Source organism: Panthera leo, chromosome B1 (genome assembly GCF_018350215.1).
Source record: "Panthera leo isolate Ple1 chromosome B1, P.leo_Ple1_pat1.1, whole genome shotgun sequence".
NCBI lineage: Eukaryota > Metazoa > Chordata > Mammalia > Carnivora > Felidae > Panthera > Panthera leo.
Genome location: NC_056682.1, coordinates 202,674,798 through 202,700,961, shown reverse-complemented (window position 1 = coordinate 202,700,961; position 26,164 = coordinate 202,674,798). Strand labels below are relative to the sequence as shown.

Genomic DNA, 26,164 nt, shown 5'->3' with positions numbered 1-26,164 from the left:
CGCTGGTTGGGCAGAGGCAGGTCTTCATTAGCCTGTGTGGCACTTGTGGAAGTGCCTCATTTTTGTAAGGAGTTAATCTGACCACGGACAACGTGCCAGGAATTTAGAACACGGCACGGAAGCCGTGACCACGTTGGTAGACGTGACGGAGACGTTTCTAGGAGGAGAAATTAAGGCACAAATTTGCTAACGTAAGACTCAAAAGCAGCGAACCCTACGACACGTTTTAGAGACCATGCTGATGACGCTCGTCCCTGTGTTTCCAGGTTTACGAACTGACCTTGCATTACACTCAGCACCAAGACCACAACGCCGTGACTGGGGCGCTGGAGCTCCTGCAACAGCTCTTCAGGACGCCCCCGCCCGAGCTCCTGCAGGCCTTGACCGCGCCGGGCGGCGGGCAGCGGAGCGGCGCGCAGTATGGGCCCGGCGGCCGGAGCCGCAGCGGCAGCATCGCGGAGCTCCTAGGTATGTTCTCCGGCGGTCGTCCCCGCGACGCCCCGCTTCCCTCACCGGCCGGGCGGCCGGCCCGCCCTGTGCCGAGCGGGGCGCCCTTCGGTCCCTCGGAAGCCTGAGCTGTAGACGGGAAGACGGAAGTGTGGAGAGGTCAGGTGACAGACGAGGCCTGCGTCTAAGGCCGGCTTCTCGACTCTGACCCGGCTGCCTCCACATGCCATCTCATCCGTCGTGAAACGAAAACTGTAGGGAAAGTGTTTCCAGGACCCTCGTGTCGCGGCCCGAGATGGGATCTTCAAGTCTCTGTAGGGGCTTTAGAGTTCCTTTCTGCCCTTGAGGGCAGAGACGTTAGGAAACCCCTTCCGCTGCCCGCCCCCCCCCCCACCACTCTTCTTTAAGCCTTGGGGGACGGGGCCCTAATCCCTGCACGGTGCTGCCCTGCAGACTGACCGCTGGTTTTCCTCCAGCCCCGGTGGGCCCTGTCTGACCTGGAGTTGCCCGTGGGAGCTGGAGTAGATGGGGATCCCCGAAGCGTGGCCTCTAGCACTGGATCTGGCACAGAGGAGGCTCCTGTGGCTTTCGCTGACTCCAGGCTTCACCTGGGCCCGGCGGCGTGTGGTCGATGTAGCGCAGCGCGTGTGTGGCACGGCCTTTGCTCACGGCGTTGACAGCCGAGAGGGTGTGACTGGAGGCCTAATTGCTGCCTCGCTCGAACATAAATGTTTGCCTGAACCATGAGCAGAAAATGAGAATGTGCCTGTCCACGGCCCTGTGTACTGAAGAATCCTTTCCTCTGTGGAACGCACACCTTACAAACACTTGCCGGAAATACTAATTTCTAATGATTGTTTCTAATGAAAATTTATATTTGATTATTAATTGACCAGCTAATCTGAGATTTCTAATGTCTTTCATTTGACTTTTTAAATGCACTTTATTTGAGCTTCTTTGGTATTTTAGGGCCCATCTTTAGATCTGTATATTTGAACGTTGATATAATTTTCGTGTGTCAAAATTAAAGCGTTGTGCTGTGGTGGTTCAGCACTGCCTGTGGAACTATGTTCGTACATTCTCTAGTTTTAAAACTGAATCAAGCTTTTTGAAGATTTTCAAATTCCTTCTGGATTTTAACAGCTTGTCACCTTACTTTCATCTGTCATTTTCTGTGATTTACAGCCGGAGGGGGTTCTTCATGCAGCCCTGTCCTTTCAAGAAAACAAAAAGGTGATTATTTCAGAACTCAGAGTCTTATGTTGGGTCTCACTGCTTTTTCTGTATTTCTGTAATGCCTTCGACTGTGCCTGTGTCTCTTCTCAGCAGAGTGATTGTATTTATAAACATTGCTGGAATCTCATAACTGGGCCTGAATGGTTCTGTAGGGTGGCCTTGGAAAATTGCTTGTATATCAGAATCGTTGTGTCATAAATTTCTAATGCTTTAGGTCAGGGGTCAGCAAACTTTTCCTGTAAAGGGCCTCTGGTGGGCCTTCCTGTCTCTAATCGGTTCAGCTCTGCCTTGGGGCGGGAGGCAGCCGTAGCCCGTAGCCGTGGCCTGTGCTCAGCAAAGCTTTATTCACAGAAAGGGGCCTGTCCTGGTTTGCCTACTCCTTCATAGAGTCTGTGTTACGTTTTATAAAACTAACTTCCTTTTCTGTGAATTTTGTTTAGTATTAGTCAGGAATGATGTCTGCCTAATTATTTGGTTAATTTGGGCCTGATTATCATTTTTCAACCCTATTTAGCTTTGTACATGCCGGAACGTTCTGATACAATTTATTTCTATTAAATCACAGTGTTTTGGATCCATAGTGTGATAGTTTTGGTGCACATTAACACTTTACGACACCAAGTATTTTATTTTCTGGTCTGGATCTCCATAGGAAAGAATTGCTGCCATTTTCTGTTTCAAAATCTTAAAAGACTAATCTTTTTTTACAATTTATTGAGGTATAATTGGTATACAACATATATTTTTTGAGTGCTTGAGAGCCTAATGCCTAATACTGTTTGCAGTATCGAATGGGATCTCAACAGGAATAATATTCTACCTTGACTGGATTAAGTAAACATTTCCTAGAACTTAGAATCAATAATATTTGGGCCATGATAGTGGCATACTTGATCAGGTTTGGGATTGTGGTGAAATACCGAGATTGTTTGAAGGCCACGAGGCTTCCGGGAAAGGGACTCTTCAGGCAGGTGGCTCAGTTGCTCTGAGACTTGCCTTATTGCTTAGTCACCTTCCCTGTGAAGAAGACACAGGTGGCTGACTCCCACCACTGAGATGAGTTGTTTCCTTCTGGCCAGAAGGTTGTTGTGTCCTCAATATCTTTTTTGTTTTTCTACTATTTTGTTTTGCTTTGTTTGTTTTCCTTTTTCATGGGGACCTGTGGTTTTTAAGCTTTTTTGATATAGTTGCAGAATCCTTTTTTTTCAAGTGAGATCTGCAAATCTGTGGGAGACAGAAGCAGAGTGGATGTTGAATGTAGGATGGCAGGGCGGGGGTGCAGCAGCCTTGACCTTGCACCCTTTGAGGTGGGCTCTTTGGGTCGGAGTGGCAAACCCCTGATTCCAAAGACAGCGACTGCTCTCATTAACACCCAAGTGCACAGGGTGGAATTTTAATTTGCTTCCTCAAGGTAAACCACTTGCTCTGTAATAAAGGACTCTATTAGTAGATTAATCAAGTTGCCGTGTTAATTATATCTAGAGTTTGGGTATCCTTTGCTTTTTCTTTGTCTTTTTTCCTCCTTTAATGTCATATCTGTATAGATTTCTGGACGTTATCACACCTAGGGCCTATTTCTTGAAGAGTAGTGAAGTTAGAAGTCAGAAATTGCCAATAATGACTTCTATAGTGTCATCTAATGACCTCTGTGTAATGTAACCATAATGATTTAATTAGTCCAATTAAATCGTTACGGCTTTTTTCTTTTTTCCTACTAATATACTATAAATTGACATAATTTGGAAACCAAGAACTGATAAATGTATTTTTAGGACTGTGCAGAAGATGAACTTTATCCCATCCTCCCAGATCAAGTTCTGATTGTCAGCCACAGAGTCTGGCAACTTAAAAGAGAACAGAACAGGAGAACAGGAAAAGAGAAAAGAGAAAAGAGAACAGGAAAGACCTTCAGGGTCTTTCTGTTTTGTTTTTGAACTCTTTTTGTTTTTAAGTTTTTATTTTAATTCCAGCTGGTTACCACGTAGCACTATGCTAGTTTCGGGTGCATGGTAGTTACATATGTGCTCTGGTTGCCAACAGAATTGGTTCCAGCCATAGCTAACAATCTTCAAGATTAAATAATAATATAAATTATTAAAAAAAAACAGGTCTGAGTCAGTAAATACTTATTAATTATTAAAATATTTGGTGTTATAGTCTGAGAATCATTGCTTTTAACTTTGTTCCATGTAGGTTTATTGATTTTAATAATATCTAAATATCATATTATGGCTTCTTTGTGTTTCGCACACTAGACGTATAAAAATACTTTTATTTAAAAATATATTTCATATACTCTTCTATGAGAGAGTGAACTAAATATGCTTACGATTTGCCGCTTAGAATGTGCATCTGTTTGATTTTTAAAGTCCTTCGTGTAGCAAGCTTAAGGACTCTTGCTACATCATTTCCTAGGGAAAGTGCTCTTCGGAGACGCAGCAGCCTTGGAGGATGACTCCGAGTCCAGGTCGGAGGGCAGCAGCCCCGCCTTCGCAGGTAGCTCTGAGGGAGGGGCAGTGGTGCTCCCCTCCCTCCTCTCTACTGGCCCCTTCCCTGCACCTTCCCTACCCCTGTCCTGCCCCTCCTGAGGGGTAGCGGTGAAGCCAGCTCGCTCGAATGGCGGCTAACCCATGCTTCTTTTCGAGCATTTACTTTGAAACGTGTCTGTGTGTTTTCTTGCATCAAATACTTGCTATTTTCCTTGGTTGAGGCTCTTTTAAAATTAGGTTTATGCTCCCTGAGCATAAGTCTTCTTATGTAGTAGGGGATGGTAGGTAAGTGTCTCATGAATTTCAGGGATTGTGAGGGTAAAATGGGATTAAAATTGTGGATAGTTTAACTTGAAAGAAATTTACATTTCTTACAGATTCTTTATTCACTTTATGAGTGATAAGCGTTGCTTAAGATACTGATAACTGGATTAAATGAGAGTGGTTTGGATTGTACAGTCCTATCCAAAAGATTATTTTTAGACAGCTGAAATAAGGCTATGGTATTTGGGAAGGAAAATCTGAAAAATTCCAGTGGTGATTATCTATTCACTTGTACAAAGTAGAAATAGATTTTTTTTTTTTTTTTTTAGTTACAAAAACAAAACAAAATTACAGCCGTCTGCAGTATTGTTGAGCTCAAGGGCTCACTGGCCCTTGGGGCCTCCAGGAATGACCCCTGGTAACAGCTTGGCGTAGACCTTCTTGTAGTGAACTTTATGTGGTGCGTGTGTGTCTTTTTAGTGGGAATTTAAAAAAAAGCTAGGAAAATGCTCTGCGCATTTGCCGGACAGGAGGGTAGGACTGGCTTAGCGGTCTTGAGCAGGGTCTGGGGAGGAGGAAAGCCCACCTCACAGAGACGGTGCCTTTCTGTCGTTTCCGAGCCCTGCTGGCTGAGAGTGCGCAGACGCCCCGCCTCGCGTCCCAGGCCAGGCCGCCTGTGAAGCGCAGAAATCTTTCTGTGTGGCTCCAAGCCCTGGCTGGAGCCGTTGCTCAAGGACTTGAAGTGGTTATGTTACTGAGCGTGCTTCAGGTTTGACAGTGAAATCCCACTTCAGAATGTTGACAGTATTTAAAACTATCTGCTGAGAATCCTTATTTTATTAATATGACATGGTAAGAGAGTAAAAAAAGGTAAGTCAAGAATACAGTGAAACACAATTTTAGTCATGTTTGAAGAATGCACTGTTGTCTTGCTTTTGAAATATACTAGTTCACATTTTCATGGTATTTGAGGATTTTTTGCAGTTGAAACATTTGGTGACAGTGAATTTGGGGGTATTTTGTGAACATTTGATTTCAACGTCCCCGTTGAACGTTTTTCCTGGCCCTTTGAGGAATGAGTGTTTCTTTGTCTTCAGCCTCAGTCAAGGGTGAGGTTGGTGGTGAGCTGGCGGCCTCTTCTGGGGTCTCCACTCCTGGCGACTCCGTGGGGCACGACATCATCACCGAGCAGCCCCGCTCACAGCACACGCTGCAGCCCGACTCGGTGGATCTGGCCGGCTGTGGCTTGGCGAGTGCTGCCACCGACGGGGATGAGGAGGACATCCTGAGCCACAGCTCGAGCCAGATCAGCGCCGTCCCGTCTGACCCAGCCATGGACCTGAACGATGGCACCCAGGCCTCCTCCCCAGTCAGTGACAGCTCCCAGACCACCACCGAAGGGCCCGATTCAGCTGTGACCCCTTCAGACAGTTCTGAAATCGTAAGTGGGTGCAGAGGGTGCCCCGGTTTCTGCGGAGAGGCCTCGCCTGGAGGCCCAGACCCACACCCTCCTGCCTGTTTCCCTCTCCCCGTGTGACTCACTAGTAAGAGCACAGAGGTCAGCAGCTTAGGTCGTTAATGGAGAGTTCAGACCCACCCGAGAACCTCACTGAAGGAAATGGCTGAGTGGCATTTGTGTTGGACGTGGAGGTCAGAAATTAGGTTAGTTGATGATATGAATGTTGCTAAAACTGCATTTTACGTTCTGTAAGAACTTGTTGGGCACAGATCAAATCATTATTTAAGAAATCCATAAGGAGCCTGTTGGTAATAGATCTGTGGTCTTAATGCATTGTAATTAAAAACACTAATACTGTGCATTATTTTAATATTTTTTGGCTTTTCAAAACCTCTTACAACATATCCCGTCTTATAGAGCATGGATTTAAGTACTTCTGATCTCTGAGCTAGTGGACAAGAAACACTTCGGGGATGGTCTCATCAAAAAGTTCAGGAAAAGTTTAGACTGAGTTTGACACCCCATTTTTTTTTTTTTTAAGCAATTTGTACTATTAAGTGTTCTGTTACTAGTTCATAGATTTTATTAAGAACTTTTTTTTTTTAGCTTGGATAAATGCAGAAGCATTGAATGACAAATCAGGAGATAAAACAGTCTCCTGTCCCTACTGAGCAGTTGTCGAGTTGTCGTGTGCATGGGATTTCTGATGGCCACGCAGATTGAGTTCCTTGGGTAGAGAAGGGAGCTCACTCCCGGTTAGGGTTTTAACTAGAAAACCTGGCCCCGGAGGACAAATAACTGGACCAGTGGGTAAGAAAAGCATGAGCAGGTTCTGACCAGTATGCAGGGAGGGGAAGGTCGGGGAGAGTGCTGGGTCAGGAGCAGTGTGTTAAGTGGGTGGGGCGGGGGGAGATTCTGGTGTGTGTTTATTGCACCAGTTTCCATGGGTATCTTGCCTCTTCACAGTGGATGATTTCTGGTGAATTTGTTAGAAATAGGAGTGAAGGACCATAGGAGATTCTGAAAACTTCTGGTCTCCCGAGGTTACCCAGTGGTTCACTGCGTAACAGTGCTGGGAGTAGGGCCTCTGCGGGTCTCTCTGGCCTGTAGAGAATGAACATCTTTCCTTGATAATTTCCACGTTGGCGTAGTTCTTTCTAGTTTATGAGGTACTTCCATGTCCCATATGTAATCATTAATTGTTTGCTGAACAAATACATGGAGCGCCTGTTAAGCTCCAGGGATTGTTCCCAGGCCGGGCATAAGTAGAGAGCACAACATGCAGAACTGCTCGCAGAAAGCTAACATCCTAGAGTGGGAGTCGCAGAACTCCATATTGGGCCGGACAACGAAGGTCTTTGGCTTTCTGAGCCATACTGCCTGTGTCACATGGTCCTCTCTGCTGCTGTGTGAAAGCGGCCATAGACAGTACGTAAATGAACTAGCGTTCCAATAAAACTTCGTTTATAAAAACAGGTGGCGGGCCAGGTTTGGTCCTTAGGTCATAGCTTCATTGTCCCTATTCTAGAGCGTGTGCGTGTGTGTGTGGGGGGGCAGATAATAAGCCAATAATCAGTCGATCGGTACGCAAATAAATAGGTGGTGATAAGTGCCACAGACAGAAGAAGCAAAGGGAAGGGGCTGGGGGATTTCCTCGTGAGACAGCTCAGCCTGGTGGTTCAGGGGCCTGTTGCAGGGAGCCACCAGAATGTGGATCTGTCGTTGACTGGCTGTGCAGTCTGGGGCACTTGTGTCCCCTCTTGCCTCAGTTTTCTCATCCACAGATTGAGGACAGCAGTGCTTGTGCCTTAAGGCTCACGAAGGTTACAGGAGCCCATACGTGTCAAGTGCTTTTTGATCCTGTCTGGCATGTAGTAAGATATTCAAAAAGTATTGGTTTTTGTCATGGTAGGATTTCTTATTGTAAGTTTTCTTTTTTTTTAACTGAGGTAAGGTTGTTTTTTTTTTTTTTTTAATAAACAGGATAGTGGAGGAAATTGTTTCTTTTCTGGGTTACTTTTGAACATGTAGCTTGACGTTTTTTATTTAATTGTAAGGATTTGGAATGACTTTTTATTCAACGTTTTTTATTTATTTTTTGGGACAGAGAGAGACAGAGCATGAACGGGGGAGGGGCAGAGAGAGAGGGAGACACAGAATCGGAAACAGGCTCCAGGCTCCGAGCCATCAGCCCAGAGCCTGACGCGGGGCTCGAACTCACGGACCGCGAGATCGTGGCCTGGCTGAAGTCAGACGCTTAACCGACTGCGCCACCCAGGCGCCCCATGGAATGACTTTTTAAAATGATACAGAATTTACTTCAGTAATTACTAGTGTACGGAGTGAGGTTCCATCATTCAGTTTTTCAGACAAATTACATGGGATTTCAAGTGAATGCGGATATTTTATTTTGCAGTATGGAATCATAATCCAAGTTTTGGCTAAGTAGATGACATACTGTGTCCAGAACTTAGTTGATTTAGTCCTAGCAACTTCGAAGCTTAACCTGGTGTAGTGTTAGGTTTTTGTCTAAAAGATTTCCCTCATTTTTGACTTACTACAAAATTTTCTTGTAAAGACAAAGATTTTTTTTTTTTTTTTAATGTCAAAAAGAGAAATTTTCAGATTGGAATTTATTTTGAATTTTTATAGCTGTGAAGCTCTTTATAACGTAGTAGCAGCGTGTGGTCAGCGAACTGGATTTTATATGCGTGCATGTCTGTGCATTTAAGGAAATGACCTTTGTGTTAGTACATAAGATGCGGTCCCTGTGATTTCTGGCTGTGCCTTTGCCTACCCACGTTGGAGAGCCTGTCCCTCGGTGACGTCCCATCCGAACCTTCACCAGCCCCTCTCGAACCGTGCAGGTGTTAGATGGGGCCGACAGCCAGTATTCGGGGATGCAGATCGGACAGCCACAGGACGAGGATGAGGAGGCCGCGGGCATTCTTCCGGAGGAAGACGTGGATGCTTTCCGAAACTCCGCAGCTGGTACGTGGACTTCCGCGGTGCGCTATGGAGCCGTCTTGTTTTCGACCCCAACGTCTCAGTTTTACCGTGGCTTCCTAGAAGATGTCTTGGTTTTCTGAGTTGTAAATAGCAGATGAGGAAGATCAATTGAGGAATGACTGTCCTTTTTCTTGATCTAAGTCCTATACTTTCATGTGGGCTTTGTGTAAAAATGTATATTTGCTGTTGAATTGGAAACTCGTCACTCAGTCCCAATCTCTCTGATTTTGAAGCCCTTCAGCAAGCACATTTATTGAAAAGCATGGGCCACAGCCGGCGGCCCTCCGACAGCAGTGTGGATACGTTTGTCTCAAGAGACGAAGCTGCCGAAGCAGGAGACCAAGAAAACAAGGTGAGGTAGTGAGGCCTGAGCCCACTCAGCATTCTGAGCTCACGTGAACGCGTGAGACCGCCGTGGCTGCTGTCTGTGCGCTGTGCTCCCAGCTTTCCCGTCTCTGAGCTCCTGCTCAGCCATTTCGCCTTAAGTACTGACCTCTTCCTAGGTGTGCTCTTCCTTTCTGCCTCCCCAGGTGCGCCCAAATCCTTGAGAATTGCCTGAAGGTCCGCCTCACTGAGAGTCCTTCCCAGACAGACCTGGCTCACACCGATTGGGCCTTTCGTCTGATGGCCACGCATAGTCTCGCAACCTGTCTTGGTTTTGTTCATTTAATTGATTTATTAGTTTATTCATGGTGGTAAAATACGTACGGCAGAAACTGCCGTCATCGCCACCGCAAAGCGGGCAGCTCAGGGCACAAGTGCCACACGTTGCGCAGCCATCACCCTCCAGCCCGGGACTGTTTCCATCTCCCCAGACGGAAACTCCGTCCCCGTTAAGCACTAACTGCCCCCGCCCCCAGCCCCTGGCTCCCACCCTCTGCTTTGTGTCTCCGTGGATGTGACTCCTCCAGGAAGCTCCTATCAGTGGGATCACAAAGTCACAAAGTATTTGTCCTTTCGCGACTGGCTTATTTCACTTGGGATGATGTTGTCCAGGTTCACCCGTGTGGTGGCGGGTGTCAGGATGTCCTTCCTTTCTAAGGCTGAGTGAGGTCCCGCTGAACGTGTGCACCGCAATTTGCACATTTTGCTTCTCTGTTCCTCCACTGATAGACACTTGGGTTCCATCTTCCGCCCGTGCGAATGATGCTGTGTGGACCTGGGGGCGCATGTGTCTCTTCAAGACCCTGCTCTCAGGTCTTTTGGATGTGATGTGTCCCCAGAAGTGGAATTGCAGGACCACACGGTAATTCTAGTTTTAGGTTTTTCTGAGGAACCGCCACACTGTTTTCCGCAGCGGCCGCGCCATTTTACGTTCCCGCCGACAGCGCCCAGGCTCCCAGTTTCCCCACAGCCCCGTCAGCACTGGTTATTTTCTGATTTTTTTTGACAGCAGCCATTCTGTTGGGTGTGAGATTGTAGATCACCGGGATTTCGATGTGCCGTCCCCTATGATTAGTGATGTTGGGCATCTTCTCATGTGCTGACTGGCCATTTATATGTCTTTGGAGAAATGTCTATTCGAGTCCTTTGCTCAGTTTTTAATCACATTTGGGTTTTTGTTGTTGTTGAGTTATTCATTGAACTGTTTGTAAAATATCTCTGAATTGCTTACTTTTTTACATGTAAGTGTCTTCCCAGTTAATTTTAAATTCCTTGAGGGCGAGAAAGGGCGTTCTGTACTTAGTCCCTCTGTAGATGCTCAGTCATCCTGTGGACTCAGCACTTCCTTCCAGGTCCCCTCTGAGCCAGGTCTGCTCCCTCTCGGCTTTGGGCATTCCTAGGGCTCTTCCTCTGTCGAAGTAGCTTCTCCTTGTGCTGCAGATGATGGCTCATGCCGTCTTTTCCCGAGTAGCCTCCTGATGCCAGGTCTCAGCTGCCTTCTATCCCGCGTGCCCTCCCTGCACGCTGAGCTCATCCCTGCCACGGCCCACGTGACCCCGTGTTAGGCCTGCCTCTGACCGCTCTGATCCTGCTCCGCCACGATCTGTGAGGTCAGGCTTGTGTATGATGGAGATGGGTGTCTCTGTATCCCCAGCGCCCGGCATAAGTGCTGCTCTGGAACTGTTTGTTGAATGCACTGATGAATGAATGTATTGGTTCCTTGATTACAAGACGGACAACAAAGGGTCTTGTTTCTCTGTTGTAGCCTTGCCGGATCAAAGGTGACATAGGACAGTCTACCGATGACGATTCTGTTCCTCTTGTCCACTGTGTCCGCCTTCTGTCGGCTTCGTTTTTGCTGACTGGGGAGAAGAATGGTACGTATATAGCAGGGCAGGTCCAGCATTGGAGGAAATACCTAGGTTTCAAGGTCAACATGGTGACCAGTTTGTGCCTCGTTGTGCAGCAAAGGGAGGAAGTAGAAGCTGGGCGTGAGCTCTGGTTTTGGCTGACCCACGGGAGCGGCGAGGGGACGCTGAGGGAGCTGGGTTACTGGGTCTAGTTCGTTTACGTGGCCACCGCATGTTTACCGCCTTGAAGCCGAAGGTGACCGAGGTGGTTTCTTTGCAGTGTTGGTTCCGGACAGGGACGTGAGGGTCAGCGTGAAGGCGCTGGCACTGAGCTGTGTGGGAGCCGCTGTGGCCCTTCATCCTGAGTCTTTCTTCAGCAAACTTTACAAAGTACCTCTTGACTCCGTGGAGTACCCTGGTATGTTGAGAGTTCACGCCTCCTTCCTCATGTTGAATCAGTACTTGGAGAACTGTTTCAAATCATCTTGTCTATGTTAGTTTTAGACTGATCTGTTTTTTGAGTTACTTGGCATTTGAACTATGTTGTAGCTCTATTTAAAACACAGGACTAGCGGTGTTTTTAGCTCTCTGGACTCCGTGTAGATGCAGTGTTTAGTGTGAACACACGTGGCAAAACGACAGAAAGCTGGGAGCGTAAGCGCCAGTTTACACACATGCTGCATTTATACCCAAAGCACAAGTCGCGTATAATCCAAATTGCTTTGGGTCTCACTCAGCCAGGCCAGATGTTCACACTCAGAGACAAGTGGGACCTGAGACCAGCAGAGAACAGCAGATCCCGTCTCCTGTCCACACGTTCTGGGACACACTCTCATGTTGGAATAAATGGGGGAGGAACCGCACTTCTAAAATTGTCCTCCCGCGTTCTCTCCCTTTCTTTGGGCGAGGGGACACACTTGGGCTCTTGAATTCATATTAGGTAAGTGTGGAGTGGTTTGAGTTTCTCTCATCTTTTTTTTGAAGTGAAATCTTGGAATTTTGATTATTGACTGGCAACCTGGAATTAGAATCCAGAAAATCTGTGCGATATCAAGGCTATGATGAAGCTGGAATCTTTAAACCCCAAAATAGTTTCTACCACTCACGGCTGCTATATTCAAGTCTTTTCTAGATTTGGATCGCCCCCCCCCCCTTTTTTTTTCTTTCCTAAGAATTAAGCTTTTATTCTGAGTTAGAAAATTGACGGTCGGGGCCTGCACAGTGGCTGGGCACTTTCTCTCTGCAGAGGAGCCATATGTGTCAGACATCCTGAACTACATCGATCATGGAGACCCCCAGGTCAGAGGAGCCACGGCCGTTCTCTGTGGGACCCTCATCTCCTCCACCCTGAGCAGGTCCCGCTTCCAAGTGGGAGACTGGATGGGCACTGTTAGAGCTCTGACAGGTAATGTTCGGAGTTTTCGGGGTATTTTCTAGATAGAACTCTCAGGCTCAAGTTTACATAAAGACGTTTCCCGTTTGCTCTTTTGGTCAGGAAATACATTTTCTCTGGAGGACTGCATTCCTTTGCTGCGGAAAACTTTGAAGGATGAATCTTCTGTCACTTGCAAGTTGGCCTGCACAGCTGTGAGGGTAAGCATGATCTTTTACAGAAATCAATTCTTTGATCAGTGGAAATTTTACCATTGTTATAATTGAAATCGGGCTTAATACTGAATATTTCCAGACATCCTAAAGGTGTAAACAATAATAGACGTGTATGTGTTCACCACTCAGCTGTAGAAAGATAACATTACCAGTAAAGGTAAGGCTCAATTAAGTGTAGTTTAAGTTTTAACACTGAATATTTGCTAAAAACGTACCTTTTCTAAGGGTCCCTTTAGAAATATATCTCGCTAACCTTAAGTGTAAAACCTGTGGGATTAAACAACCAACGGCTCTCTTAGGCCCATAGAAGACCCAGTCAAAGTGAGCGGTAATGTTACCTGGTCACCTGTGTTCTGGCCCGGAGTCACCGCGCACCCGTGTTGTGGACGTGCCCGCGTGTGCACGGAGGGGCGGGAGGGGCAGCCACGGGAGCTGTTCTGGCGCGTTGGGCGGCGGAGAACGCGGTCCCTTAGCAGAGGGCCGTGGGTCCCCCACCAGCCCTGGCTCTGAGCCTTGATTTAGAATGGAGCCGTGCTGCTGTGCTGCACGGCTCCCTGTTAGCATGCCGACCAGCGGTCACGAGAGTGGCGTCTGGGAGTAGAGGCCAAGACAGAGACAGAAACGGGGGCAGAGAGAAACAGAGTTGTGTGAAAGGGACACATTGGGTTAGAAACATTTCTGAGTGATGTGGGAAACGTGCGGCCCCCTGCTGCAGTCAGAAGAGGAAGCGGGTCTGTGGACGAGTGATGTCCTCGAACGAGGTGGGACTGACCCTGACTGTACCTTGTTCTCCAGCACTGTGTCATGAGTCTGTGCAGCAGTAGCTCCAGTGAACTGGGACTGCAGCTGATCACCGATGTACTGAGCCTGAGGGACAGCTCCTACTGGCTGGTGAGGACAGAGCTTTTGGAGACGCTCGCAGAGATTGACTTTAGGTGAGTGAATCAGGGTCATTAGGTGAGCAGACCTAAGCTGCTCGGGAGTTTGAGCTAGGAATTGAAAGGGCTGGGTCGGTTCATTGAGTTACTCATTGGTGATGCTTCTCAGGTAACCTGTGAGTCGGGAGTCTTGGCGGCTTGGGTTGCTGATGCTTGTTTCCTCCTCAGCTTGCCCTGTGCCTGGGGTTTTAAAATAAGGCAGAGGAGTGGATCTTTCTGGTAGTTTTAGTCATCTGAATGTTCTGGATGGTGGGAACGAGAGAGCTCATACTTAAATCGCGCGCTCGTGGAAAAGGAACATACTCCTCACCACACCGGATGTAGGTCACATGGGCTATTTCTACGTCCTTGCGATTACAGAACAACTTGATTGATGCCTTGCAGGTTTTCATTTTCGAAGAGGAAGTTTGGTTTGAGATCTTCTCTTTCAACGCTTTATTTTAGAAGGGGAAATTTCTATGTTATCCAGGTGTTTGGTTCTTTTTCAAGCCACTGTAATAAAGTGGTTGTTATGTGTCAGGCTCAGAGCTAGGTGCCCTCCGTGGTTATTTCCTTTCTTCCTCAGGACACCTCTGGGAATGAGGGCGTGCTCTCCCCTCTGCCTCGCAGAGGAAGGGGTGAGCGGCCCCATCCCCACGGCCCGCTCTCCTCCCGTGGTGGGTGTTTGAGCTCACTCTGAGGCCAGGTGGACTCTTTCACAGTAATAGATGTTTGTATTTATTTTGAAGAAAAACAGTGTACTGAGTGCTCTCTTACTGAGTGAAATGATGAGTGGAACATAAATTGTACTTGTTTAAACACATTCATCCTTCTGTGGGCTTCGGGAAGCACCGTCTCTCCCTGCCCACGCCGGAGCCGGCCTCCAGCGTCCCGTCTGTCGGAGGCTTGCAGGCCGACAGTGGGTGTTGGTTGAGTAACTAAATTATTTCGTTAAAAATGTTCTTTTGTTAGGTTGGTGAGCTTTTTGGAGGCAAAAGCAGAAAATCTACACAGAGGGGCCCATCATTACACAGGGGTAAGCCGTTTGTTTTCGTGGGGCCACATTGTCACCTCCAGGAATTGCTCTTTCCCGGGGGTGGGGGCTTTCCTGAGCGCTCTCTGTTCTAGGCTGATTCTGCAGTTTAGATCGTGATAGTTGTGACTGTATGTGTGGGTTAAGGCTGGTGATCGTGAGTCCCTTCTCACTGGCCTTCCAAAATACCTTCCCTGGAATTTAGTTCAATACGGACGTCATCCCTGTTTTCCTTATCCTTCTCTCTGAAGCTTTTAAAACTGCAGGACCGAGTGCTCCATGACGTCGTCATCTACTTGCTTGGGGACGAAGACCCCAGGGTGCGACACGTTGCCGCAGCTGCACTGATGAGGTAGTTACCGAGTGTCTGCTCTTTGCTGCCTTTCGTGGTGAAAGCGCTAAATGGTACGAGGAGGGGAGCCGGAACGTCCAGAGAGTAGGTCACGTTCCTAGATCGTGCGCGCCCACCTTCAGCCGCTCTGAGACCATCAGGACAGGTCGTATTTACCCCCGCAGGAGTCTACCGGGAGGCTGGAACAGGAAAAAAGTGCTAGCTTCCTAGCGTCAGGGGGACACGCTCTCATTGTCCGAAGCCTGGGCTACAGAGAAGAGTCAAAGAGGAAAGTACAAGTCACCTTAGCTTCTCCCCTGGAGATGCTCACTGTTAGCACTTTGATGCATATCCTGCATAGGAGGCTCTTTTTCAAACTTGAGACAGACGCCTGTGATTTTGTAAGCTGCTCATTTCCACTTACTGTATTGTTAGCCTCTTCTGCCCTCAGACTTCTGAGACAGGAACCGTAAGCACCGCTGTTGTGGGGGGCAGCACCCTGGATTCGGTGCGCTTGTGCTTCTGTACTGAAGTGCGTGACACATCCCACAGTGGGAGAGCAGGGAAGGCTCTCAGCAGCGTTTCGAAAAAAGAGATTTTGCTTAGTGGCCAAGAATTCACTCTGGAGTTGCGATAAGCTTTTATATAAATATTATTTGGTTGAATGTTAAGTTTTCTTTGACAGTAATGGTCAGTAAATATTATTGCACATAAATGTTTATGTACACATTTTTTCCTTAGAATTAATTCCTGGAAATTGAGTTACTAGGCCAGGCTTCTTGGTGTTGTTTTTTTAAAATTTTTCATGGCTTTACTGACATATGATTTTATAGCCCTTAAAATTTACCCATTTTCAGTGCACAATTAAATGATTGCTAGCAAACCCGCAGAGCCGTGCAGCGGCCTCCACGGCCCCAATGTTAGGACACTCCCATCACCCCACAAAGATCCTGTGCCCGTTTGCAGCACCTCCCACCCCCCAGCCCCAGGCAAGCACGAATCCACTTCCTGTTCTGGGCATTTCCTACGAATGGGATCACACGGTAGGTGGACTTCTGCTCCTGGCTTTTCTCACTTAGTTTTCGAGGCTCATACATGCCACAGTGCGGACGTGCGGTTCGTTCCCTGTGTTGCCGGACGCTGTTCCTTTATGTGGATGACACCGTCCGTGTCTGCTTCGTCCACTCACCAGATGGCTGTTGTTTCCACTTCTTGACTACTATGAATTGTGCTGGTGGAGCATTTGCCCACAAGACTCTGTGTGGACATATGTTCTCATTTCTTTTGGGTCAGCACCTAGAAGTGGATTTTTTATGGGTTTTGGTACTTACTGTGAAATTGCTCTCCAGAAACATACCTGGGTTTGTACTCTTAGGACCAGAATATGATTATGCCTGATTCTTCCCACCAAAACAGACATTTCCAAAAAGTGAAATATGTGTCAGTTGTTTAGGCAGAAATTGGTTTTTCATTTTAAAATAACTTCTCTTTGGGATGCCTGGGTGGCTCAGTCAGTTAAGCGTCCTGTTTCTTGATTTGGGCTCAGGTCACGGTCTCACAGCTGTGAGATAGAGCCCCTAGTCGGACTCCACGCTGCGTGTGCAGCCTGCTTAAGACCGTCTCTCTCCTCCTCTGCCCCTCTCCCCCGCTCATGTTCGCTCTCTGTTAAAAAATAATAATAATAGGGGAAAAAAAACCTTACCTTTTCTAAGTAATACAAGTTTACTGCACAAAATTTAGGGAAAATACTAAAATGGAAATAAAAATCTTTGTAATCCAACCACTCAAAACCACAGTTCCAATTTCATGTGTATACTTTCTGTTTTCAGTGTCGTCCTTTGCATTTCTTTGATTGCTTGTGAGATGTACCTTTTCACGCACTTAACTACGTTTGTCTGACTTACCTAATCAATGATTTTGGGCCTTTACCATTTCCTGTAAATGATAGCCACTTATTTTACCTTAGAAGAAAGTTGTATTTATCAGTATGTCTCCGTGGAGGAGAGTGACCTTAATTAAGGATACTGGGGTTTGCAAACCAATGTGATAAACTAGTTGTTTCTATAAGTTATGAGCCACGTCCATGAGTGTGTGAGTACGTTCGTGTAAAATGCACACGGAGTGTCAGTGGCAGAAGTGAGCCCTTCTGTTCTTCTACGAAATGGTTCTGTATTGTGCTTCTGAGTTGAGTTTAGATTTGTGAGGGACCTCAGCCGGAGCTTTGCCATCTGGGAACGTGTGGGACAGTTTTGCAGGCAGAATTGCAAAGCACGTAGGGGCCAGCCCCTGGCATTCAGATCTGCTCTGTTGCTCAGTACTTTCTGTGGATGGTGGCTTCATGTACTTGTTCATAGTGCTCAAGATGATTAGAAAGAGAACTTTATTTTTTATTTATTTTTTTGAGAAAAAGCACACGCAGGCCTGTGCACGTGCGTGGGAGTGGGAGAAGGGCAGAAGGGGAGAGAGAAACTTATAAGCAGTCTCCATGCCCAGCATGGAGCTCGATCCCACGACTCTGAGATCATGACCTGAGCTGAAGTCAAGAGTCAGATGGTTAACCCATTGAGCCATCCAGGCGCCCCCGAAAGAGAACTTTAAATCAGAGCATTTTATTGTATGTAGAGAAAGGTACAGACAAAAAGGAAGTACAGCACCTAGTTATTTCAGAGTTGGTGTGATTTGTGTGGGGGTGATCGGTCCTGTGATTGGAACCCCCTGTTCTGGCGTGCTGGAATGCCACCCTGAAAAAGGGAGGTGGTGGTCTGTGGGTAGACCGTGTTTCAGGCTTAACCACCTTGATGGAGAAGGGTGATGAATCCCAGGTGAGTTTCAGATACTTTTCTTAAGTAAATAAACCTTACTTTTATGTTAGGCTTGTCCCGAAGCTGTTTTATAAATGTGACCAAGGACAAGCCGACCCAGTGGTGGCTGTGGCAAGAGACCAAAGCAGCGTTTACCTGAAACTTCTCATGCACGAGACTCAGCCCCCATCTCACTTCTCCGTCAGCACCATAACCAGGTACATGAGCCGGGTGCGTCCTGAGGTCGTCGGGAGGAGGTGCCCTTTCCCGATGCCTCTCTTTTGGGCTTTAGTCTCTAACGTGTGTTCTAGAGAAGAAGCTTTAGGTGAGAGTGTTCGAGTAGGTGGTCTCCTTCGGTGGGATAGTTCTCTGTTCGGGATGTGCCGTCACGCCTCTTCACTTGATAAACTCTGCCACCGTCGCGGTGGCGACATCAGACATCTTGTGATCCATTCGTTACCAGCCACGTACCAAGAAGTGTATTTTCGTGTGTGACTCCTGGGCTGGGTCTCAGCTAAAAACTTGTCCGTTAAGTTTCCTCAGTTAACTTGCGCTGCTGGTGCGGAGTCCAGCTCGGTTGTCAGGCCCCTCGTTTTGAGGCGACCTGGCGGTTACAGAGTGGCAGCGGCAGTTGGGCGGTCTGCAGCGATCACCGTCACGTTTATCGTGCGAGCTCCGGCACGCCCCGCGGGTGGTGCCCACGGCCCCCCAGCTGGTCTCGGGTCAGCGGCAGGGACGGAGGAAGCCACCAGAGCCGAACCGCTCCCAGGGAGTGAGGGTTCCTTAGAGGCTGAGTCTGCACAGACGCCTGCAGAAGCGATACGAGGAGAGACGTCATGCCGTTTTAACGCTCGGTTTTAAATGCTATTTGAAACATGAGCTTTGTTTGTGACTCTCCTGTTAGCGGCAGTTTCTAAAAAGCTTGGACTAAGTGGCGTCAAAGCGGAGAAGTTTGCTCTGAATTTGAAACTCGGCTTGTCGGATTTTGAAGCCGTTCCTAACTAGATATTTTCTCTCCTCATGTAAAGATTGCTTTAGAAAAACACACGAAAATAATTTTCTCAGAGAAATCCCTCGCCCCTCTGCCCCCCACCCGCTTTTTTTTTTTTTTTTTTTTTTTACCCTAAGAAGTGGCATTTTCTTCTCTCTGAAAAGAGAGACAATTTATTCAGGGTAAATATTCCTTTAACAGAAGAAACAAAAGCCACATGTGAGTATCTGGTCGTCAGGGGCTGAACAAACCTTGGGTAACCTGCCGTTTCAGAGGGTCATTTCAGAAAGTGACGATTTCAGTGCCAGCAGGGAGGAGTGGCACATTGCCTGGGCACCGGTTACTGGCCGCGGCCCCGAATCTCCCCCTCCCGCCTCCGGCCTCGGCGAGGTGGCTGTGGTGGCCGTGGTGGCTGCCCGTGACTTTGCCGCCTGCCGTTGGGGAATTTATGGGAGAAGAGAAAAGAACTATTCTCCTGAGATTCATTTCTGGGACCTGAGGACCCCGAGGGATTCAGAAGCGAATCCAGCACTAGTCCTGCGGGGGCCCCGCTGGTAGGGCAGGGGGCGGACGGCCTGCACGTAGCTTCACGGAGGGTTGAAGTCCATGTGCCAGGAGGGGGGTGACGGAGAGTCCGCGGTGCTCCTGCACTGGGGAGAATGCTTTCTTCTTTCCTGGAATCAGGGTAGCTTCCAGAAGGATTTCTTCCAACTTCGGAGTTTGAAAAATGGGTGCTTTTGGCAGGTGGGGAGATTTCAGGCGAGGCTGTGGTGGGGGGGAGCGCTGCAATGGGGTGGCCGCAGGAGGGTAGGGATCGTAGTGACCGGGTGTGTGTCTAGCCTCTCGTTCACCTCAGAGTCAGGACTGCTGTAACTTCCTAGAGGCTTTAATCTTAAACTTTGAAATGCCATTTGCATTTTGAAACTACCGTAAGCTTTAGTGGTAGATTTGAAGTCTCCGTGTTTCCGTGTTTTTCTTCTTAGAATATACAGAGGCTATAACCTACTGCCGAGCATGACAGACGTCACTGTGGAAAATAACCTCTCGAGAGTCATTGCGGCAGTTTCCCACGAGCTGGTCACGTCGACCACCCGAGCACTTACAGTAAGTCCCCTGGGTCGGTGTTCTCGAGATTGATTGTGGGTGGTTTGTGCAGTTGGTTTTTAATGGTGACGGGAGGTGCTTGCGTTCGAGGTCTTCTGTGTGGGGCTTATTCCCTAGGACTTGTGTCCCAGGGAGCAGAGTCTGGGCTTATTGGAGTGGGCGTGCGAACAGCCATTTTGTTTCTGATGATGAAAGTAACACGTGCTCATTGTCAAAAAATTCAGCCAGTGTAGGAAGACATGAGAATGAGAATAAACACTCCCATAATCCGGGTTGGTAACGGGTCAGAAGTTCAAACTGCCTCTGATGTAACGGACTCGGTGAGTGTGTGATGGGCGCTACGGGGAAGAAGCAGACATACCAGCAAAGGTTTCTGTGTGGTGTAATTACACGTGTCGTCGTTTGCGACACTGACGTGGAAAAGAGCCGTTGCATCCAAGAGTGCAAGGGTGACCCCATTCCGATTATGACGGAGATCTGTATGTGCAGCAGAAGGTTCACACACCTGTCATCGTGGTGCTTTGGAGAGTTTTTCATTCTGTAGAGAGACGGAATCTGGGTTACAATAGAGAGACCAAAGGCCACGTGTGATTATGTACAGTCCGATCTCTGTTGGGAAAAGTCGTATTCACACATGTACGTTTCTCATACATACATACATACATACATACATACAAAACGACTGGCAGAAAATGGCCAAAGTGGATTTTAGGACTACGATTTTTGTTTCATATTTTATCAGATACTTATAAATTTCCTAAAATGAACAAGGGTGACTTTCATAATCAGGAATAGAGGATATCATACAAAGTTGCGTTAATTTGCTGTTTCCCCCGTCATTTATTTTATGTGGCAGAAGAAATACTTGCATATTGTAGAAAAATCCCAACAATTATGATTGGGTTGTCTTGATAAGTATATAGTGCCTTTTAAGCCTTAATATTGTTTGGCCTCTTTGTAGTTTGGTCTTCCCTGGATTTGTTTAAAGTTATCATAAGCTTCATTTATTTGTATTTATTGTGGCTTCCATGTGTCGGGCACTCTTCTAGGCTTGGGATGTAAACACAGAGAGGGTCCCTGTCCTGTGCCTTTTGCGGCCTGGTCAGGAGGTGGACATCAGTGAGCTCCCTCCAGCACGGAGCAGACCAGGGCATGGGGAGGGCGTGGGGCCATTGCCACTGTGAGCAGAAGGGCTGTGCCGGCTGCCGGCCTCCCGTCACGGCATAGAACGGTCCCTCCTTAGCGCCTGTGTCTCACTTGTCCAGTTCTGCCCTTGAAGGACGAATCAGTCCCCTGGTAGGACACATATCGTGAGACACACATCTCAATTCTGTTTTCATTGTTTGTACTTTCTGTAAAGGGTAAAAGGAGGGTCAGTTTGATAAACACTTTTCGGTGCGTGGGTGTGATTTTCCTGTCTTTTCCTTCTTCAGTTCGGATGCTGCGAGGCTTTGTGTCTTCTTTCCACTGCCTTTCCAGTCTGCGTTTGGAGTTTAGGCTGGCACTGTGGGTATGTATTGTTCTCAGCATGTGGCTGTCTTCACTTACGTGATCCAGACATCGTTACTGGGATCTCCTTGTTTCTTTCTTAAATCTTGTATCAGTTTGACCTTTTGGAAAAATACCCAGCAGAATGCTGGGCTCTGCCCTTTTAGCTAGTGACAGAGCTCCTAAAGATCCGAATTCGCTGTGACTCCCGTGGGTGTCAGTCGCCCACTTGTCAGTGCTTTGGGGGATTTCAGGGTGTGACTTGTAGATTCATTGTAGGGAATTCACATATGTTGGCAAGACGTCTCTAATTGGCTTCTCTCCAAAAGTCTTCGCTGTGTATTAGAAATTTGGAAACATTTTTTGTTTGAAACCAAATAATATGACCTATCATTCAAAATCATGATGAGCTACAGTGTGTAATTTAGGAACTCGTACTTATATTAGCACTTGTCATTTAAAAATGATTTTCTTCCAGGAGATGGCCCTAATAGCATCTGTGAAATAATTTCAAGTCTCCTGTGACACTAAGAAATAAGCTTTTACCGTGTGTACCAATGACTGAGAAAAATTTTGGGACTCACCATCGGTTTTTTTTTTTTCAATGTTTATTTTTGAGAGAGAGACAGAGCGTGAACAGGGGAGGAGCAGAGAGAGAGAGGGAGTCACAGAATCTGAAACAGGCTCCAGGCTCGGAGCTGTCGGCACAGAGCCCGACGCGGGGCTCGAACTCAAGAACTCTGAGATCATGACCTGAGCTGTCGTCGGACGCTTAACCGACTGAGCCACCCAGATGCCCCAGGGCTCACCATCAGTTTAAAAAAAAAAAAAATCTTTTTTTAGTGTCTATTTATTTATTTTGAGAGAGTGAGTGTGTGAGCGGAGGAGGGACAGAGAGAAAGACACAGAATCTGAAACAGGCTCTATCTAGCCTCTGAGCTGTCAGCACAGAGCCTAACGCGGGGCTGAAACCCACGAACCGCGAGGTCATGACCTGAGCCGAAGTTGGATGCTCAACCGACTGAGCCACCCAGGCGCCCCTCACCATCCCTCGTTAAAGTAAACCTGCAGATTTGTGTCTGTGTCAGCCTATGACCAGCTAACATTTGCTTGGAGTGGATGGATTGCATCCTCCGGTCTAGAATGATTGCTTCCCTCTGTCCACAGGTAGTTACTGAGCAGCTGTGGTTTCTGGTCATAGATCCAGTGCCTGACCTGACTCTGGGCTACTTTGGCATTGGAGTAAAATACGCTAAGTCAAAATTCGAAGAAAGTTAAAAAGTTATAAAAGTAAGCAGTGTCAGTAGTTTTAATCAGATGTGCTACCTGGTTTCATTTCTCTGACTTTTGTGGAGCTGAGGTGTATGTGCAGGAAGGGTGTTAGTTAACAATAGTAAAATCGCTTTGTGAGCTGGTACAAAGCGTACGGTGATAGGCCTTCGTGGTTCACGGGAGAAGGCAAGACTGCTTTACAGCTTTTGTCATCTGACCTGCCCGTGTTGGCTTCCAGGGCACCCCCGCTGAGCGTGTCCGGTGAGTCCAGGAAGAGCTGTACTGTTGGCATGGCCACGGTCATCCTCACCTTGCTCTCGTCAGCTTGGTTCCCGCTGGACCTCGCAGCGCACCAGGATGCACTGGTGCTGGCCGGAAACCTGCTCGCAGGTAGTGGCTCGGAGGTGGAGCAGGGGCTTCGGGTCCAGAGCTGTAGGTTTCTTTTTGAGGGATGGGGTGGTGCGCACGCGAAGGAGAATATCGTGAGGCCGTCGCCAGGATGGCTCCAGCCCTTCGTCAGAGGTCCCGACGTCAGCAGCATGCGTGGATGTGAGCTATAGGCATCTGTTCTGGGCCGACTGTTTTAAGGGAGCCCTTTTCCTGCCCAGCCCCTCAGCCACAGGTAAACCTGTTCCTAATTTCATTTTAGTGGGCACCATGTGCCAGGCACAGTCCCAGGCACCACGGCTGTAAGAAGGGCGGTGTGTGGGCTCCGTTCACAAGTCACGTGTGGATTCAGCGGGTGACGCACGTAAACTAAGTACAGTGGCTGCCCAGAGTGGCCATCATCGCTCTCTTTAAACACCAGGCGGAGGGCGTAGCCTATTTGAAGGCATAGAGACACAAAAAAATTTGTGACGTGTGAGGACTGCAAGCAGTTTGGGATGTTAGGTGAGATGAGGACTGACAGGGAGGATGTAAGGAAGGAAGGCCACTGAACTTGACAGGTGGGCCGCCTCGCTAAGTGCTCCTTAAGTATGACGTCCTATTTGCTGTGCGACGTCATGGCAGAGCCTCATGGAGGGGCTGGCAGTGGGGCTGGTGCATTTGCACGGTCCGGTCCCTCAGCGGCTTCAGTGTGGCTTGGAGGAGAAGGTAGGGAAACCCGCTTAGGAGGCTCACGTCGTAGTCGAGGTGAGAGAGTCTGAACGGGATAAATGGTGGTGGGCTGGCTGGAAGAGGGTGCAGGGGGCAGGATCAGCAGGCCTCGGCCCCCGGTTCGATTGGGGTTGAAAAGATCCGGGGCGCCTGGGGTGATTGGCACGTCCTGACTGGGCGTACGTACTGTGGTGATGTTAGGAAGGTCCACCGGCTGGAGATGTCCAGCAGAGTCAGAGTGGATGGGTCTAAATGACTTGCCTCCTCATTCCTTTCCCCCACGTTGTGCCGCATCACAGCCAGTGCCCCCAGGTCTCTGAGAAGTTCGTGGACCTCTGAGGAAGAGGCCAACCCAGCAGCCGCCAAGCAGGAAGAGGTCTGGCCGGCTCTGGGTGACCGGACCCTGGTGCCCATGGTGGAGCAGCTCTTCTCCCACCTGCTGAAGGTGATTAATATCTGCGCACACGTGCTGGACGATGTGGCTCCTGGACCGGCAATAAAGGTAACTTTGGACTCGGCCGCCGTTTAGCACAGGGTGACGTCGTGGGTGTCAGACATGCCTTCGTGACTCATCTGTCCCTTCCATACTCTTTTTTACTTGAAATGAACAAAACCGCTCATATGGTGACATTGGATTTAACGCCATAATATGTCAACCAATTTATAGCTCTTTTGGTACCGTCATCGGTTACTGTCGTCTCTGAGGGGAAAGCTATCTTTATTCTTGGCTTTCAGCATTAGCCAAGAAAGCTCATAAGGAAGTTGCTGGCTTATTAGGTAGCTAACTCATCTGCTGTCTCCTGGAATGTTGGCAGATCGCTCTTCTGTGAAGTGTAGTTCTATCAAATCAGCTTCCCAAGTGGTAAATTGCACAGTGAATAAGGTAGATGAGCTCACTTATAATTATATCCGATTATTCGCACACTCCTGTGTCCTCTATCTCAGGTTGCTTCCATCTTGAAAAAACTCCTCTAACTTCACATTCTGCTTCGACTGCCGCTTGGTCTCCTCATCAGTACGAACCTTTCTGAAGAGTGCCGTCTCCCCACTTAACACCTTAGGGCTTCCTGTGGCTGCAGCCATCGATTCCCCAAACTTCAGGGGGTCGGCTTTCGGCCACCACTCTCCATGGCAACTCTCCCTGCCAAGATTGGTCCTTGGGTCTCGTGGGTACCTCTCGGGTCCTGTCTTCTCCTGTGTATCACTCGGTACCGCCACGCAGGTCCTGAAACAGTCATTCCTGCTGGTCTCCGGGTTTTGTCTCTTGTTTTTCTCCAACCAGTCTGCTCGCCGGGCCCTCTCCTGGTTTCACCTCTCTGCCCACCACTGATGATCTCCAGGCTCTGTCCTAGGTTGGCCTCTCTTGATATTTCCTGGGCCAGTTCTGTCCAGTACAACTCTCTGTAATGGTGGGAACATTGACGTCTAGGCCAGCCATGACAGTAGCCACCAACCACACGTGGTGACTGATCACTTGAAAAGTGGCTAGCGCAACTGAGGAACTGAACTTCTAATTTTGTTTGTCATTAAATGGCCACGTGTAGATAATGGCTCCTTTACGGGACGGGGCAGCTCAAGGTGGTCAGTCCTGCTCTTACCGTTGGTATTTAAACGTCAGAGACCCCAGGTGTGTCTTTGGGGTGTCAGTCCAGGGACGCGCCATGCATCTCCTTGGATGGCTCGCAGACCTCAGGCGTGCTCTGGATCTGAGCTGCTGAGCCTCGCCCCTGCCCGTGCCCGCCGTGCTCCCCTCACTTTGTGCTTTGTCAGCTGCAAACGTGGCGGTCATCATAGCTCCTTGTTTCATCAAGTCCTGTGTTTTCCCTACTGAATATCTTACAAAAACCCGTATACATGTGCACACATGCACGTACATGTACACACACACAAATGCACACATACCCGTATAGGTGCACACGTACATACACACTTCTCTGTGTGTTCACTGCCACTATTCTGGTGCAAACTGGTGACCTGATGGAGTACTGCTATAGCCTCTTTTCTTCTTTTTCTTCTTTTTCTTCTTGTTGAGACCACATGTTAATGAATACACCCTGCAACTCCAGCATAATTCGTATGCCATACAATCCTTCTGCTTACAGTGTAGGATTTGGGTTGTTTTAGTACGCCCAGAGCCACTGGGCCATCACCACCACCAGTGTAGAGTCCAGAAAGGAACACGATACATACCTTTAGCTCTCACCCCCAACCTCTCGTGCCCCCACCAGCTCCAGGCAGCCACCACCTACTCGCTGTTTCTGTGGACCTGCCCGCGGCGGACACGTCATGGGAAGGGACTGTGTGGTCCATGTCTCGTCGGTCTGCGCTCCTGATGGCAGCTTTTGCCACACTCCGTCCGCTTCCCTGACGTTGTGGGGAGAGA

At 48.2% G+C, this 26,164-nt stretch overlaps 1 protein-coding gene across 1 annotated transcript in view; it reads left to right on the top strand.

Moving 5' to 3' along the window:
* HTT (huntingtin) overlaps window positions 1-26,164 on the top strand; it is a 147,512-nt gene that overhangs the window by 40,085 nt on the left and 81,263 nt on the right. The window contains exons 9-26 of the mRNA XM_042937033.1: window positions 267-468; window positions 1,633-1,680; window positions 4,099-4,179; window positions 5,534-5,877; window positions 8,763-8,886; window positions 9,138-9,256; window positions 11,054-11,165; window positions 11,419-11,556; window positions 12,385-12,543; window positions 12,634-12,731; window positions 13,542-13,681; window positions 14,636-14,699; window positions 14,948-15,048; window positions 17,900-18,046; window positions 19,803-19,923; window positions 21,357-21,433; window positions 22,922-23,073; window positions 24,081-24,283. Coding sequence (XP_042792967.1) covers window positions 267-468; window positions 1,633-1,680; window positions 4,099-4,179; window positions 5,534-5,877; window positions 8,763-8,886; window positions 9,138-9,256; window positions 11,054-11,165; window positions 11,419-11,556; window positions 12,385-12,543; window positions 12,634-12,731; window positions 13,542-13,681; window positions 14,636-14,699; window positions 14,948-15,048; window positions 17,900-18,046; window positions 19,803-19,923; window positions 21,357-21,433; window positions 22,922-23,073; window positions 24,081-24,283 — 2,430 coding nt within the window. The remainder of the gene's footprint in view (window positions 1-266; window positions 469-1,632; window positions 1,681-4,098; window positions 4,180-5,533; window positions 5,878-8,762; window positions 8,887-9,137; window positions 9,257-11,053; window positions 11,166-11,418; window positions 11,557-12,384; window positions 12,544-12,633; window positions 12,732-13,541; window positions 13,682-14,635; window positions 14,700-14,947; window positions 15,049-17,899; window positions 18,047-19,802; window positions 19,924-21,356; window positions 21,434-22,921; window positions 23,074-24,080; window positions 24,284-26,164) is intronic.